The following is a 17,835-nucleotide window of genomic DNA, read 5'->3' as shown; positions in this document are numbered from 1 at the left end:
CCTTGCCCCTCCTCTTCCTTGCCTCTTTCCACCCCTCCCCCAAGCGTGCCGGTCCCTGTTCCCCAGAGTGCAGGAGTCACTGGGATGGGGGTGGAGGAATCGATCAGTGCGTCTGGCAGCCCTGGATGTGATTCTGCCTCCTTCCCCGAGCGCACCCTGTCCCTGCTCCTCCCCCTTCTTCCCTCCCAGCGCCACCTGCATGCTGCTGAACAGCTGTTCCCCCGCATGCAGGAGGCACTGGTAGGGAAGGGGAGGAGTTGATCAGTGGGGCCAGTGGACCCTTTGCGGTACCTTCACAAACCCCAGGTGTCCACGGACCACAGTTTGAGAAACACTGTTATACAGCATTTTTAATCCCCCGTTTATTGACTTTTTAAACTCAGGGTCTGTATTATCTGTTGGAGATAGGTAGGGAGTCAGTTCATTCAAACTCCATCAGGAAAGTCATGGGCAGGGCTATTGCTCCTCCTCTAACATCTATAATTCCCCTCTTACAAATAAGTCCCTACCCGTCTTCTCCCTGCACATATAATCTCTTCTCACTACAGTGAGTAAGAACCTGCCTAACCATCCAATAAATTATCTTCTAAGGTGGGACTCAGTTGTCTGCAAGTTCCATTCAGCATCAAAAGAATTGTCACGTGCTTTTCAATTGGCCTCAAACAAGTGGGACTGAGGTCAGTTGGTTCTGAAGATATGAAAACACTCTGTTCCTGAATAAGGAATTTACATGCTACATTGACAGTGGTAACTCTGTCCCCTTATACTTATGCGTTAAAATATGGTTTTTGCTTATATCATTATAAAATGTTACTTTATGCAGTAATGATACAAACAGGACTTTTGTACATTAATTTACAGTAAATCCAGTAATTTGACATATAAATGTTTCAGTGTGCCTTGATTTTTAAGTCCCTGTGAGATTTGGAAAAACAAGCTTTTTCTGAAGTAAACATTTTAAATAGTTTCTACAGCTGTCCCACACTTCTGGTCTGGCCCTGACATGTGATTTTCAAAATCAGCGTGGACCTAACTCTGCTCCTACTGTAATGAGTGGGAATAGAAATGGGCTGATCCTGAGCACATCGGAAAATTCCACCCCTTTAATAGTGGTCCATATTAGAGGTAAGGATGATTCTGCTCGGTGGGTCTCGGACAGTTCACTAGGAATTAAAAGATACCAGCATTTGTGTTTGAAATCTCCCAAGAACAACTGAGAGCATTCCACGGCTACCTGGCTGTCCCATTCTCTTTGTTTCTTCATTAAATCCCTTTTCAGTGACCCAGCTCCAAGTATGAGTCTGTGGTGCCTGGTCATCATTTGCACAAGTTCTTCAGTTTCATGTGAACTAAAATTAGGCTATCTCTGTGATTCTTGAGATGTCATTTGTCCTTGAAGTGCATCACGGTCGACTGAGACAATAGACATGAACAGCTTTGACTTAAGCAACAGGAATTTTTAAAAATACAAACAATCACAGCACACATTAGTATAGTAGTCCTTTATCTTATCACACAGAGTTTCTTACGTGTGCATTCCAATATAGAAGGGCATTCAGTCTTATATATAAATAAAAAACAAAACAAAAAAATCCTCAGTAGTGCCCACAAATTAATTGGGCTAACTATCATAGCACAAATATTTTCATTAATAGATTTTTATAGAATATTCCCATTTATAAATTTTTTATAGTATGGATCAATATAGCATGCCTAAGATTGCCATGTATATCCTACACCATTATTTGTTATTTTATATACTCTGGGATAACCCAGTATGTTCGAGTTCTAGAAATAAGACATTCACAACCCTTTCCAATTCTGCTATTTATATTTTCATTGATATAATCAGTGTGTCAAAGGAATGGTAACATCTGCCCACCACAATCTGAACTAGTTGCCAGTAAGCCAATGAATTCATAGAAAAACTTGCTGATTCTATATATAAAACCTCTTAATAGCCTTGGCTTGAGGTACTTGAATGACTGCCACCGTCCTTCATAGCATTTAAAATCTGCCATGTTACCTTTCCTCTCCATCTTTTTGACTTGCTTAAATAATTTTGGGGCTAAGGTCTTCCCTGTTCAGGGATCCCCCTCTTCCCATTCTAGATCTCCCTTCCTGAGTGTATCATGATCAGTGCAACTGGAGTTAGAGAGGCCCTATTCCCTGCAGGGCCTGTTATTGACAGGACACTGGGGAACAGGAAATGGTTAAAGTTATGCTGAAAGCAATTCAGCCACATGAACAGAGCAGAGCACAGGGTTTAATAAAGTTTCACTTCTTCAACTTAACCTGCATTCTGCTCCACTGTTTGCTACTGAAACATGGTGGCAGCATTGGAGTTGTGAGTTCTCTGCAGTGCAGCAGCTGGCAGCATGAGCCATGGAACTCAGTCCAAAGACCCTGGATTTTGCAAATACAAACCTAGACCAGCAATGGATCTGGTGGATGGAGGAATTTGGGCTGTTTGCAGACCTGAGTATTAGCAGGACGACAACACCAGGAAAGTAAAATTGTTACTTTACCTTTTCGGGGAACAAGGCAGAGTTCAGCACCGCTCTGAAGCTCAGCACTGCCTCAATCTTCAAAGTAGTCCTCGGAGTATATTGCTCCCCAAAGAAAAATGAACTGTCAAGTGACTCAGGCTTTTCCCTAGAGATTAATCCAAAAGAGAGGAGTTAGACGCCTATGTTACTGCCTTATTCATGCTGGCTGCTACATGCAGTTTTGAGGCCTTAGACTCCCTGATTAGGGACAAGATAATCTGTGGCACTTGGGATCACCCTCTGCAGAAGCAGCTGCTTCGGGAAGGTGATGTTACATTTGACAGATGCTTAGACATGGAATGTACAGCAGAAGCCTCAAAAGAAAGGATGAAAGCCATAGGAAACACAACAGCCCCTGAAGTGCATGGACTGAGTCAACATCACAGGAGAGCAGGTGGGCAGGTTTCCATATCCATATTAAGATACTTTTATCGTGGGATGCAGCATGAGCAGGTAAAGGAGAAATGCCCCGCTCTTGGACAATACTGCGAGGAATGTGGCAAGCTGAACCATTGCAGCAGTGTGTGCCAGAGAAGAGGGAGGTCCCAGAAGGATTTAGTCAGATTGGTACATGAAGGGGATGGCACATCAGTCAGTGGTGATGTCATCATGACTCTCTCCTGGAGTTCATGAGCATATCAGGTTCAGGCTGTCAAGACAGGACTACTGCAAAGGATAATACCAACTTCCTTGTGTACGGCAGTGTTAATAAGGAAATGCTCTGTGTGCTTTCAGGTAGATAGTGGGACCTCCTGCAGTGTGATTATTCAGGGTGGATTGGGAGTTGAACATACCCATTAAAAAGAGCAGACACAGTGTCATAATATACAATAGCTATACAATAAGACAATAAGGCAGCCAATTGGAAAATGTGTCCTCATAGTAAATAACCCCAAAAAAATAACAGATGGTACCAACTTAAATTTGTGGTGGCAGTTAGTAAGCACCACACACCTGGGGAATACAGCCAGGTAAGCTATGAAGCTGATCAGACCGAATGAGACCATGACAGAAAATAACAAGCTTTTCTACAGCAATGTAGGGACAAGAACTTATAACTGAACCCAGAAAAAATGTAACTCAAACAGCCTGAGAAGGTATATGTTAGACGTCTACTCACAGCAGAGGGACTGAAAACAGATCCCAACAAGATTAAGGCAGTCAGCAACATGCCAGCTTCAGTGGTTGTAAAAGGGGTACAGCACTTCATAAGAATGAGAAATTTCAGTTCAAATACTGCCACACCTGGCTGCTGTAGCAGATGTCAGCTCACAAGGCAGGATGTTGAGTGGGACTGGGCAGCTTCTCAGCAGCAAATATTTGACATTCTGAAACAAATGATAACGGATGCCTGTCCTGCAGTACTACAAGTGAAGAGAGCCACTGACATTCCAGTGTGGTATATTGGAGAAAGGACTGGGTATAGCTCTTTTGCAGCAGTAGCCGGTTGCTTATGCCAGCAGAGCCCTATCAGAGATTTAAGAGGGGTACACCAAAATAGAGAGTTTCTGGCTGTGGTATTTGGAGTGGAGTAATTCCATCAGTACATCTACGGCCACCCAGGGGTAGTGCAATCAGACCACATAACCCTAGAGACAATCATGACAAAACCCTTTCTTAGAGCTCCAGAAAGATTTCAGCACATGTTGATGTAGCTCCACTGCTAACAGGTAGAACTGTCCAAGAGGATTACCAGTGCCAGCTGACACCCTGAGCTGGGCATATATAGCCATCATCAAAGAGCTGGGGGAAGGGGATTAGGACATAGTGCAGCATGTTAGTGGATTCAGTAACCCAGTTTTTATAACAAAGCTGACAGAAATCAAAGAGCTTATGGGAAAAGTACATCCAGCTGCAAGCAGTCAAGAGAGCAATAGAAGGAGAAGCCAAGTACTGGTAAGAGTGTGAACCATATTTTCAAATTAAAGATCAGCTTAATGTGCAGGATGGAATCATAGTCAGAGAACAGAGAGCTCTGCATCATTATGTAAGGATATCTTGGGAAAAATACATGCCTCACACCTGGGCATTGACAGCTGTTTTAGGCTTAAAAGTGTGTTTACTCACCAGGAATGAATATACAACTCCACTACTTGATAGAAGTGTGTGACATCTGCTGGTCATGTGATAAGCAGTAGAAAGGGACTCCATTACATGAGGTGCCACCTGACCATGGGAAAAGGTAGGGACAGACTTATTTACCTTCAAGGGAAAGCAGCACTTGTTTACAGTGGACTTATTATTCAAAGATATGAAAAGTCAATGCCCTGCTTGGTACAAGAAACAAGACAGTGATTCTTGTATGAGATGGCATTCCAGACACTATATTAACAAACAGTGGACCCCAATCTTACCTTGGAAGAATTCAAGGAATTTGCAAGCAATTGGGAGCTTGATCACCACAGGTCCTCCCCAGCATTCCCACAGAGTAATGGTAAAGTGGAATCAGCTGTGCAAACTGCAAAGAGACTGTTACACAAGGCTGTTTCTTCTGATTCACACCCCTTTTTAGCATTTTTGGAACACAGGAATACCTCATCACAGGGATGCCAAAACAGTCCAGCATGGGCACTGATGGGATGAGGACTAAATTCTGTACCAGTAAGGGGGAGACCTGTGATCACCAAAAGGATGGAGACATCACTGAGAGGAGATGGTCAACAATCAGAGAAAGCAGGCAGTAAAGTGTATGACAGGTCAGTCTGGAGACAGGCACTCCTGTAAGTATCCAGTCATTAGTGAGACATCAGAAGAAGTGGACTAAAGGAGCTGTGAGGGGTGCAGTGGCACCCAGGTTCTACGAGGTGGACTACGCAGAAGGAACAAGTAATCCAAAGGAACAGGAAACACTTACAAGCCAACAGACACGACACCTAGAGAGAGGCTACAGAGATCATCACAGAATGGAGAGACAAAGAGCCATCCATAGGCCAACCCCACAAGGGAAGGAGGAGACTCCACAAAGAGAGAGGTTACAGGGAGACAGAGAGAGGTCACTCTTGGTATGGTCACCAGTTGAGGAGACCATATTATCTGAAAGACCAATTAATCAGCTCAGTCTGTGGTAAAGACAAGACTCCAACTTGGCCGTGTGCTAGTAACCTCTGGAGGAAGGGAAACAAGGTGGTGGTATGGGCATCAATTATTTATTTTTAATGTTTATATTCAAATATTTGTAAAATAGAGAAGACGTATCATAAGTGAAACTGGAGTCAGAGGGCCCATGGTCCCTGCTGGGGCCATTATTGATGGGACACCAGGGGTAGTTGGAATTAGATGGGAAGTAACTCGGCCAGCTGGACAGAGCAGTGGACCCGGTGTAATAAATTTATACTTGTTCAACTGAGCCTGCATTCAGCTTCACTCTTTGCTAATGAAATACTGAGGATATCTTTCACATACGCGGGATGGTAGCTATCTTTAAGTTTTAATGAATGGCCCGTCTCTTCAGGGTGGTACATTTTTGACCGTTTTGACCTCTCTCTTCTCACTGTCTGCGATTAGTATTTTAATCTACCAGTGAGAATTCCCATGCTAGTTTTATCTTATATTTAGCCCTCCATATGGTCTGCTTCCAGTGCAGATGCATTCCTTTTACTTTCTGAGCATACTAATATTTTGTTGTTTGACTTTTGCAATGATGATCAGTTTGCAGAGCTCTCTTTGTAGTTAGCCTCCATTAAAATGTCATTATTTAATTACAGTTACCCCACAGCAATATATAAGATGCCACAAATTCCTAATGCTTATTAGGCCAAATCTTATTTATATTTATGCCTAATATGATTGTTTTACCTGTCTTACTGTTTGTCATTTTAAAAAAACCTCTTTGCTGCAGGCTGCTGTAGAGCTAAACTCAAGTAGTTCACAATGTTTTTATTTCTTTTTATTGTTTCTACAGTCCCATAGCGATACATGGCACTTTACAGTCATTGCTGGGAGGAAGTTAGGTCCAGGTCCACAAAGGGATTTAGTCACCTAGATCTTGGATTTATGCACTACTGCGATCCACAATACCCTTAATCCTATAGGTGCCTAAACTCACTCAGCACCTATATTTTCACTGTAAAAGTGCTCTGGGTGAATACATTTATGGGTTTGGTCAGGAATACAGCTGCCTCAGGCAGGCACTCAGATGCCTATCTCATAGCCCCAGTGTGATCCTCAAACCCAGGTGAAGGTGGGGGTGGGGTATGCCTATCTTGGCTGCAGGGCCTGATTCAGTAGGTGTACTCTGAGCACACCTAACTCCACCCACAAGCAGACAGAGTTGGGGGAGAGGGAGATGAGGAGAACCTCCCTCTTTAGCCCCAGTGGTGAGGACTAGAGTTCACCTGGGATGTGGGAGATCCCAGTTCAATTCCCTCATCTGCCTGATTAGGAAAAAGGATTTGAACAGGGCTCTCCCACCTCTCAGGTAAGTGCTCTACACACGGGACTACAGAGTAATTCTTGCTTCGTCCCTGGCCCAGTTAATATATAATTATTTAATACAAAGGGGGAAGGTTTCCATAGGAGAGATTGAGAAAGACCCACATCAGAATATCCCTTAGTCTAGTGATTAGAGCATCCACCAGAGACATATGAGACGCCTGTTCAAATCCTTTCTCCTCATCTTGCAGAGGGGGAAATTGAACTGGAGTCTCCCTCATACCAGGGAAGTACCCTTAACCACTGGGTTAAAGGTTATAAGAGGAGAGACCAGCTCTGTTTTGTTAGGAGGAAGGCTAGCACCTAAGCTGTTCTTGCAAGAAGTACCTTTAGGCACCTAAGTTGTTTGACTCCAGGAGAGGGTTCCTGGTTGTGGGTCACAAGCAATGATAGGTGCCTAACTCCCTGTCATGTATTTATAAACTAATAATTCCATCCTGAGATGGTACTTTAAGACTACAAAATGGATGCCCTTTGTGGGGGGAGGGATAGCTCAGTGGTTTGAGCATTGGCCTGCTAAACCCAGGGTTGTAAGTTCAATCCTTGAGGGGGCCATTTGGGATCTGGGGCAAAAATTGGGGATTGGCCTTGCTTTGAGCAGGGGGTTGGACTAGATGACCTTCTGAGGTCCCTTCCAACCCTGATATTCTATGAATATAAGTTTAGTTTGTGTTCTTAGTTCCCGTTTCAATAATATCAAGAAATATAAACTGAACAGTTCCTTGGCTTTAATAAAATATTCACAAATGCATGCCAAACTGTTTATATCTGCCTTCATACAAGCCAATCTCTGCTTACTGGTGAGTAAATATTTGATTTTAGCCATGTAATTCCCAGTGCTAGTTTAATTGGAGCTGTCCAACTAAACCATCATGCACTGTTTGAAAACTGAGGGGATAACTCTTGATTAGACAAGCCAAGCACTAAGTCATAGAAATTAATCTAAGTAACTGACTACACTTTAACAGAAACCCAGTCTGTATTTAACTGTTTCCTTCAAAGCATCTCAATTTTCAATATTATCTTACAAGTAAGTCTTTCATTTTTAAAGTTTATATTTTATTACTGCCCAAACAAATAGGTTCCAGGCAACTGTAATAGGTGACCTTTTCCCTCTCTCTCTCTCTCTGTCTCTCTCTCTCTCAAACTGCTATTCCATCCAACAGCACTGTATGCAGTAGGGGAAAATATGCATTCTACAGAAGACTTCTGGAAAACTTTAAAGACTAGGAATCAGCAGTTACACTGCACAGTAGGGGTCCCAGATACAAAGAGGTCATGCAGGAGGCCACACATTTTCTGCAAATTGAGCAGCAGTGACCTTAACAGCGCACTCCTGCTCTCTCCTTCTCTCTCTGCTACTGCACAAAGAGGCATGTGGGGATGGAATCCTGCTTTAGGTGAAATAGGATAAAGGCAGTGGATGCACCATTATGTGGACCCTGTGGCTAAAACCTTATTCGAGGAGGAGCATAGAGACAATGGACAATCCTGCAGCTTTGAGTTTCAGTAAGAGATGCAGAATGGTTTCACTGGCACTCCACAATCTGAGGGGAGCATTTTAATGTTTCGCGGAATAGTATAAATTTAGTCCCCAATTCTTGGAGGGGCTTTAGGCCAGTGAGTGATACACTGCCTTGTGTTTGACAGATAAGTGGGAGCAGGGAACTGCACCCCTCTCATTCTACAGAGTCTCAAGGAGGGCAGACAAAGTGAATAGATTCTACATAAGTGTTTATATACAGTGCTGGGTATGCTAGTATCCTTGAAGCAGAGGGATTGTGCAGTCTTGAGGCACTTCCTGGGGACTGTACTAATGGGAAAAAGCATGACTATACAACAGCTTATTTTAGGTCTTTATACCAGTCATTTGTAAGTCATAGCATCCGCATTCATCATAACTCCATGCAGTGGAATTATTGTCATTGACTACATGTGTCAGCCAGAACCATTTATGGGGTGGTTAATTGATGAAAAATTATTTTTTCTAATTTGAGAATTTATGAATATATTCTTTTTAAATGTAAACATTAAAACTTTTTAATCAGTTTGATTTTGGGACGTATAAGGAAATTTCACAAGAAGAAAATATTCTTGTCTGAATTTTTTTTCATAAAAATTTGTTCTTAAATCAAACTAGTATCACATTGTTCTTTCTTGGAATAATAAAGAAAAGGCTCCCCTCTCAATATCAGTAGGGTACCTTTAAATCCAAACCTGGCTGTAATATCACTTGATAGTGCTTTTGAATCAACGAAGATCATTTGCAGGGCCAGAATCCCAGTATTAAGCAAAATGCAAACAACTGTTGCAGTTTCCAATCTCTGTAAGACATCGACGATCTCTGCCAGGAAATATGTTTCATAATATAAACTTCTATCAAAAGTTTTGCTAATCACTGCATGTAATGGTTTGTTTTACCTCTTATGAAATGGTACATCAGGTTTCTCAGATAGTTTCTCAGCTATTTTTTATCCAAAAGACTGCCAACAAATAGTAACTTGATTTGACCTTTTGTCCATTTGCTTTGTGTTCTTTGTGTGCCTGGGAGACGCTTATATTCTCAGTGAAATTCACAAACCACTGGGAAATAAACCCTAGGAAAGACAGGAATCAATCCCAGGGTAAACTTCAGAAGATGTTAATCTGCGGTTTTGTGTGTTCTGAAGCTTTTTGTAGCTTCAGTTACTTTAATATTCATGAACATATTGTAGTTTGTAATGATACAGGTGGTCACTGTACATGTCACTATAATAATGACAGTAATTGTATTTGAAATTAAGGCTTATCTTTTCTTTGCAGTAATCTTAATTGTAAGTAGCTTATTTCTTTGACCTCATGAGGCTGGTTGTGTCAATGGGTTTAGTGTAATATTGGGAGAAGGGGCAGAAGGAGAAAATGTAACTAATAATCAGCATGTTCGTTCAGGTGCTTTTCTTCTGTTTCAAATTCTGTGCTTTTATTAGGATGGTTCATGTGATCAGTTTTTTAAAATAGAATGAGAGAATGTAGTATACCTGGCAATATGCTACATTATTGAGGTTGGAATAACAACAATGTAGCTTGTCCCTGGTCTTGATTCCCAGGAGAAAAATAATAACTTTCAATTAGTGTTCATATTCAATATTATTATAATTCAATTAGATTTTATAATAATTTACTAATAATTCAAATCATATCATGATTCTGACAATACATAATAGCTTTAGCTATCAAGAGAATTGCTCAGCAATCTGCCATTGTTTGGGGCTCATGTTGTAAAGAGATGCTGTTTAACAAGAATTTAATTAAATGGGGTATTATTTAAACTGCTCTAAAATATATGGATTTTATTACATAAAGACAAAAAGCTATCACTTCACCTGCCAAGACCTGATGCACAAGTCCTATTTCAAAGGAAGAGGAGAATTATGATCAGATTGACTATCTGTAGTACATTTCTTAATATATCACAAGTAAATGGGTCTTCTCTAGAGCAGAGTATATTCAGTTATGTTTATGATCTTTGTGAATGGAGTGTATTCCAGTATTCTGCTGCCATGCAAATAGTTTTAATATATTTGATCATATAAGTGACAAAGTAATTTATCCTTAAGAACCAATTTTTCTCCAGTTCCCATTGGAGCCCTCAGTATCCCTCCATTTTCACCAAATTTAACACCTTACCACATACACACTCATAATTCATTCCTTCTCCATCACTCTCCTTGTGGACGAGGAATGCTGGACTGGATTACATTCAGAGATTACTGTACTGTTCTTTAATTAGCTAGAAACCTCTCTGTTAAGTGATACTGAACAATTTGTACCATATTCAACCTTTGAGCGAGGCAACTCTCCTGACTTCATTGGAGTTTCCTCCATCTATGTCAGAACTGAATTTGGCTTATTGTTTCTGACGTGCTCCTATCCCATATTGTCCCAGGAAGTGAGACTCCAATTTATCAATCAAACTCGAGTCTTCTGTTATGCCTGGTTGAACACTGCTACTACTGCTAGGCTGAGGTGATCAGGGTTTACCTTTTAAAACTACTTTGGGCTTGAGAGTAAGGAAAAAAAGACATTTCAATGCTTAAATACAACAGTGATTGCCACTGTAAAACTTCAGAATATTTCTGGTGCATAGGTAACAGTAAACTGAGTTTTCTTGTCAAAGTCATTCACTGTAACTCAGTAAGACAAATGATGCAGTCTTCTGGAGGGAAAACCTGCCAAGACATCTGAAAATGATCTGCCAATATGAGACTCATTCTCTTAGAGTGGCTGCTCTCTCACAGATGATTAAGCCCTTTCAGAAAAGCTGCTTAATAGTATAAATTGATACCCATGAGAAACTGTGAGGAGAAAAGAGAAGTTTGAAGAGAATTAGTAAGAATGTAACAGGGTGGCAATTTAGGGGCCGGATGACATGTTTTTCCTATTATTTTTTTTCCTTTGATACATTCATCTTTACTAGATATTTTATGTTGCTGTATGTTCTTTATCTTTCTGATATCAATCTAAACATATTGGAAGTATTACTGTTTGGTGTTATATTTTGAACAAAGTATATCTGTTGTTACAGGTTTGGAGTTTTGGTTTTAGAAACTGTTAGAGAGTTAGCTGTTTCTGCATTTTACCTAATACATTTTCTCTGCAGTTTTCAGTACCATGTGTATTTGCTTTTTAATGAGTGCTATAATTATCAACAGATTTACTATGAGAGTTTCTTGCTTTACTAATGAGATAAGAGCTCTGAATATAGCAAGTATTCATGCAAAGGGCAAGTGTCGTGCAGCAGGGAATCCTGGTTATCCCTTCTAGCCTATGCTCTCGGCCAGTCTCATCTCTACCAAAGCACACCATGAGAAAACAATATTCCCTTACACAGTTACAAGTGCTCCATGACTGGGGCAGGGCACTCCAGCACAACTGCCCGGCTTCCTGTCTGAATCATATATATTTTTAGACTCTTTTGGCACTATCCTTGCAAATGGCCTTTCTCTGGGATCCTTTGGGGGTCTCTATCCCTCGTTTATCTCCAAGAAACAAGATGAGATATCGTTTTTTGAAGTCCTACAGGTATCTGTTTTAGCCCTGCTGGGGTAGCTGTTGATAATTCAGTGTGACTGCAGCTCTTTAATGTTCTGCCTCAAATTTGTGGTGTGTAGAAATCTGTTACCCTGTTGTATTTACTATAGCTCACACTATTTCATAGACCTTTATAAGGGTTTTTCTCAGTATGTATTTTAGGAAAATATTGAATGTATTATATATAGTAATATCATAACAAATTATTGGAAATGGCAACCTTAAAGATGCATTTGTTTTCAACATATCTTTGCATATTATCCTCTAAGCCTGGATTAACATATGTACTCTATAAAATGAATGTAACACAAATAAGTAATGCCAAATCTGAATTAACATTTAATGTTGAGGAAGGCTTTTGCAGATTGGTAATACCAGAAATTAGCAAAGCAACCAGAATTAGCAAACCAGGTTTGTTAAATATTGTAGTATGCAAGAACATAGAAAAAAAATATATCCAGGAAAAAAAAACTGCTTCAAATTTTGTCTTAGGTGTCACTATTAGAAAGCTGTTTATTTCCACAGACTTCTTTTATATTACTTTCTGAAATTAAAATTAAACTTATTGCTGACAGGTTAGCATCTATCCATAATATTTATCTATATCTATAGCTTTTAAATTATAAACTTAATATTGTCAAAGTCTACAATTTTGTTGCAGAATGGAAAAAGTGCTGTCAGTTGTGTTATAGGATATAATTAAGGACCTGTTGTACATCTCCTTCTGAGTAAGATGTACTTTTTGTATCCACTGATTCAATATCCACATTTATTTATTGTCACGTTTGTACAGTGAAATTGCCTAAGAGGCCGAGTGCTTTACATAACAATAACAACAATAGGCAGTTAACAAAAATATACAATACCAACAAAACTAACCACGTAAGGTGGTAAACATCTCTCAACATTTTCCCATGCAAAAGCTACATCATTCATGTACAAGGAGTTGCCTAATTGCCATATAAAATATTAAAATATAAACCTCAGTTTGAGTGTAGAACAAATCTTGGTCTTTTTGATGGTAAATATTAGATATAATGGTTAAAATGGTAAAACAAAGAGGAAATGAAGTGATAAAGTCAGCTTATTTGACTGCATCACTAACAAGCTTATTCTTGCTTTGCTGTACTTATGCTTAGAATAGTGGCTATATGAAAATATCTGTTAATCTTATAGATTTATGCTTCTGCTTAAAAATACCCACAACTAGAACATATTTGTGTTCTTTTTAAAGTGGTGATTGCAAACAGAAGAAAAAGATCTTCTGAATAGGTTTAAAAAAAACCCTTGAATTATTTTTTACCCAGTATGTGTGATGATTCCAACTTCCATATAAAGCTGTTTTCAGAAAGCACGCTGACAAGTGGTCTGATTTATGAAGAGCATATTTCATTACTGTAGTTAAGTAATGCAAGTTTTGACTATTGTCCATTTAATAGATTTTGCAGCCATAAATCAGCCTTAAAAGTGAAAGACTTCTTTTCACTTAGAATACCAAACTAACCTAAATCTTACTTGAGCTCTACAGATATCAACAGATGATGTCTTACAAGACTTACCATCATAAGTAGAATTGTTTTTCTGGAGATTTTAGGAATTGTCAGGAGCTAGCAGAATGAAGATAAGTGATCATAAATGAGGGAGAGTTTTGTTTTTACTTAACAGTCATATTTTGTTTTTATAATTTAAGATAACCATAACTTGTGATTGGAAAGAGGATTCAGAAGCCCTAATATTTGTATAGTCTTGCATATTACCATATCATTGCTACAGCTGCATTCACACTATAGGTTATATTTGGAAGAATACTACAGAATTTTATAGTATACAGTCCATGTGTAATTTAATAACCTTGTTTTTGTCAACTCACAGTTCTGCTAATGTCACTGAAATATCTGATGTCAGTGTGCATGGGCTTCTAAAAATTAACACATGACAATAACACATCTAAGTTTTCTATGAAAAACGTTGTTTAGCAAACCCTGTTTTTTCTACTTTCCAATTTTACTTTTACTTTAGAATAAACTATGATTTTAAAATCGCAGTTACTATTTTTTGGACAAGAATGTAATATTGTCATATTAGCACATTCGGAACTCTTGAATCTGTTGATTTAGTGACCAGTTCTGCTCTTACATACAGTGTGTTCTGCATATGTCTAATTTTAAAGCCATTTATGATATATTTATGATTTATGACCTGAAAATCAAAAACAAATCCTATAAAAAGTGAGAACAGGACGAATTGCTAAGGATGAGTACAAAAGAATAGCACAAGCATGTAGGAACAAAATCAGAAAGGCTAAAGCACAAAGTGAGTTACACCTAGCAAAGGACATTAAAGGCAATATGAAGAGGTTCTTTCAGTACATTAAGACCAAGAGGAAGATGAAGCAAAGTGTAGGTCATCTTCTCAGTGAGAAAGGAGAGCTAATAACAGATGACAGCAAGAAGACTGACATGTTTAATGCCTATTTTTCATCAGTCTTCACTAAAAAGGTTAATGGTGCCCAGATATTTAACACAATTAATGTTAACAACATGGAAGAAGAAATGCAAGCCAAAACAGGGAAAGAACAGATCAAAGAATATGTGGATTATTATTAGTTACATATATTCAAGTTGGGAGGACCTGATGAAATCATCCTCGGGTACTTAAGAAACTACTGAAACAATCTTGGAACCATTAGCAATTATCTTTGAGAACTCATGGAGGAAGGGTGAGGTCCCAGAGGACAGGAAAAAGGCAAACTGGGGTTCCGTTCACCAAGGCCGGCAGTGGGCTGAGCGGGGCCTGTGGCCGGGACCCCGGCTGGCACGGGACCGGCAGCCAGAACCCCACACCAGCAGTGGGCTGAGCGGGGCCAGCGGCCGGGACCCCAGACTGGCAGCGGGCTGAGTGGCTCAGCCAGGGTCCCGGCTGCCGGCCCCGCTCAGCCTGCTGCTGGTCTGGGATCCCGGCCCTGCCCACACAGAGTAGGTATCTACCTTCTCCCTGGTTCTAGCCATTCTCTTCCTCTCTCTGCACTGAGATGAGGGTGGGAGTGTGCTGGGAGCAGGCTGGGGGTTGGACTGCAGGGTCTGGCCAGGAGCTAGAATGAGGGAGGGGGCTCAGGGTTGGGGCAGGAGGTTTGGGTATGGAGCGCTTACCTGGGCAGCTCCCATTTGGTGCGAGGGGTGCAGATGGGAATGTGTGTGTGTGTGCAGGAGTTGCCGTTTGGTGCTTAGGGTGGGAGTGGGGATGTGGGGGGTGCAAGAGTCAGGGCATGGGGCATGGGGGGTCTGGGTATGTGTGGGGGGTGCCGGAGTCAGGGCTGGGGTTGTGGGGGGGTGCAGGGGTCAGGGCACAGGGCACGGTGTGCGTGTGAGGAGGGTTCAAGGGTGAGGGCAGAGGGCTGGGGTGTGTGAGGGGGGTTCAGGGTAGAGGTGTGGGGGGTTCAGGGGTGAGGGAAGAGGGCTGGCGTCGTGGGAGTGCTCCCAGCCCCCTGCCCTGAGTGGCTCACGGCAGAGGGCTGGAGGGGATATGCCCTGATTCCACCCCCTTCCCCAAGGTCCCCGGAGCAGAGTGTGCTGCGGCTCCGCTTTTACCTCTCCCGCTCCGTAGCAAGGGCCGTCAGCTGATCTGCGGCAGGGAGGGAGCAGAGGAGGGGCAGGAACCCAGCATGCTGGGGGAAGGGACAGGGGGAGGGGGAAGCTTGCCTGCCCTGAAAGGAGAGAGCGGTGGGTGGGGGGTGGAAAAGAGCGGGCCGGGCCGGGCAGGATTTTTAGTTCACGCTGCTGTCTGCTTGGGTCCGGCAGACAGCAGCGTGCCATTAAAAAATGGCTCACATGCCGTCTTTGGCACGCGTGCCATAGGTTGCTGACCCCTGACCTAGAGGATGATAAGGTCATAAGGAATGGCTAACATGGATTTGCCAAGAAGAAATCATGCCAAACCAACCTAATTTCCCTCTTTCACAGGGTTACTGGCCTAGTGGACAGGGGGAGCTGTAGACTTGATATATCTTGATATTTATTAAGGCTTTTGACACAGTCCCACCTGATATTCACATGAGCAAACTAGAGAAATATGGGCTAGATTAAATTACTATAAGGTGAATGCATAACTGGTTGAAAGACCATGCCCAAACAGTAGTTATTCATGGTTTGCTGTTAAACTGGGAGGATGTATCTAATGGGGTCCCACAGTGGCCTGTCTGGCACTAGTCAATATTTTCATTAATGACTTGAATAATGGAGTGGAGACTGTGCTTATGACATCTGCAGATGACACCAAACTGGGGGGGGATTGCAAGCACTTCAGTGGACAGGATTAGAATTCAAAATGATCTTCACAAATTGGAGAATTGGTCTGAAATGAACAAGATGAAATTCAATAAAGATGAGTGCAATAAAGAGCCTTAGGAAGAAAAAATCAAATGAACAACTATAAAAGTAGAGAGTAACTGACTGAGTAGAAACGCTGCTGAAAAGGATCTGGGTGTTACAGTGGATTACAAATTGAATACGAATCAATAATGTGATGCAGTTGAAAAAAGACTCATATTATTCTGGGGTGTATTGACAGAAGTATCATTTGTAAGACATGGGAGGTAGTTGTCCCACTCTGCTTGGTACAGCTGTGGCCTCATTTTTAGAGTACTGTGTCCAGTTCTGGGCACCACACTAGGAAAGATGTGGACAAACTGAAGAGAGGTTTACAAAACATGATCTATTTGGAAAGGTTAAAAATTAATTGGGCATGTTCAGTTTTGAGAAAAGAAGACTGAGGTGGGACCTGTTAAGTCTTCAAACATGTTAAGACCTGTTATAAAGAGGACTGTGATCAATCGTTCTCCATGTCTACTAAAGGTAAGACAAAAAGTAATGGGCTTGATCTGCAGCAAGGGAGATTTAGGTTAGATGGTAGGAAAAAATTTCTAACTATAAGAGTAGTTAAGCTCTGGCATAAGCTTCCTTGGGAGGTTGTGAAATCCCCTTCATTGGAGGTTTTTAAGAACAGTTTGGACAAACACTCCTTTCAGGGACGGTCTAGGTATATTTGGTGCTCCCTCAGTGCAGAGGGATGGACTCCTGACCTTTTGAGGTCCCATCCAGCCCTACATTTCTATGATTCTATGAGTGTCTCAGTCAGTGCTGAATAGCAAGTGGCCCAAGCTCCCCCTTGAAGGGAATCCCAGTGCAGTTTAGCCACGTCATACCCCACCAAAGAAACTGTGGCTTAGAGCCCCAGGGCCAAATTCACTGGAGAGCCTGTCTATTTAAGTTGAAACCTCTTATGACCCCCTCAGTGTGCATGTTGGGTGTACCTAGACTCTCTTTAGGGTTACTTAATATCTCTGCTGGTTTGCTTTAAGTGTTTGGGTTCATAGTTTGAGTTAGTGATTATTACTTTATATTAACCCTTTAGCCTATTATTACTTTTAAGTGCAACAAGTCAACAGCTAAAAATATGTAAAAATGTGAGTGAAGTTTGTGATTTGGGAAGGAAAGAGAGCATGCATCTAGCTGGAAGTAACAATCCATATCGTACCCACTGAACTACTGAACTAGACAACAAAAAGCTAAGAAAAAATACTGCATAACAAATGAACTGCAGTATGACAAAAAGAAAAGGAGTACTTGTGGCACCTTCGAGACTAACAAATTTATTTGAGCATATGCTTTCGTGAGCTACAGCGAATGCATCCAATGAAGTGAGCTGTAGCTCATGAAAGCTTATGCTCAAATAAATTTGTTACTCTCTAAGGTGCCACAAGTACTCCTTTTCTTTTTGCGAATACAGA

At 41.2% G+C, this 17,835-nt stretch overlaps 1 protein-coding gene across 7 annotated transcripts in view; it reads left to right on the top strand.

Moving 5' to 3' along the window:
- PDE4D (phosphodiesterase 4D) overlaps positions 1-17,835 on the top strand; it is a 1,096,073-nt gene that overhangs the window by 795,253 nt on the left and 282,985 nt on the right. Inside the window, exon 1 of one of the 7 annotated variants that reach the window (XM_074952581.1) lies at positions 4,301-4,445. The exons of 5 other annotated variants lie outside the window; for them this stretch is intronic. Coding sequence is in view for 1 of the 2 variants with exons in the window: in XM_074952578.1 (XP_074808679.1) it covers positions 11,953-12,041 (89 nt within the window). In the remaining variant the exon portion in view is untranslated. Of the gene's footprint in view, positions 1-4,300; positions 4,446-11,942; positions 12,042-17,835 lie in introns of those variants that run through there. One more of the 7 variants, XM_074952578.1, reaches the window with a different exon arrangement.

The sequence above is a fragment of the Natator depressus genome, chromosome 5 (assembly GCF_965152275.1).
Source record: "Natator depressus isolate rNatDep1 chromosome 5, rNatDep2.hap1, whole genome shotgun sequence".
In the NCBI taxonomy this organism is placed as follows: Eukaryota; Metazoa; Chordata; order Testudines; family Cheloniidae; genus Natator; species Natator depressus.
The sequence above is the reverse complement of the archived record's forward strand: the minus strand, read 5'-3'. Positions and strand labels throughout refer to the sequence as shown.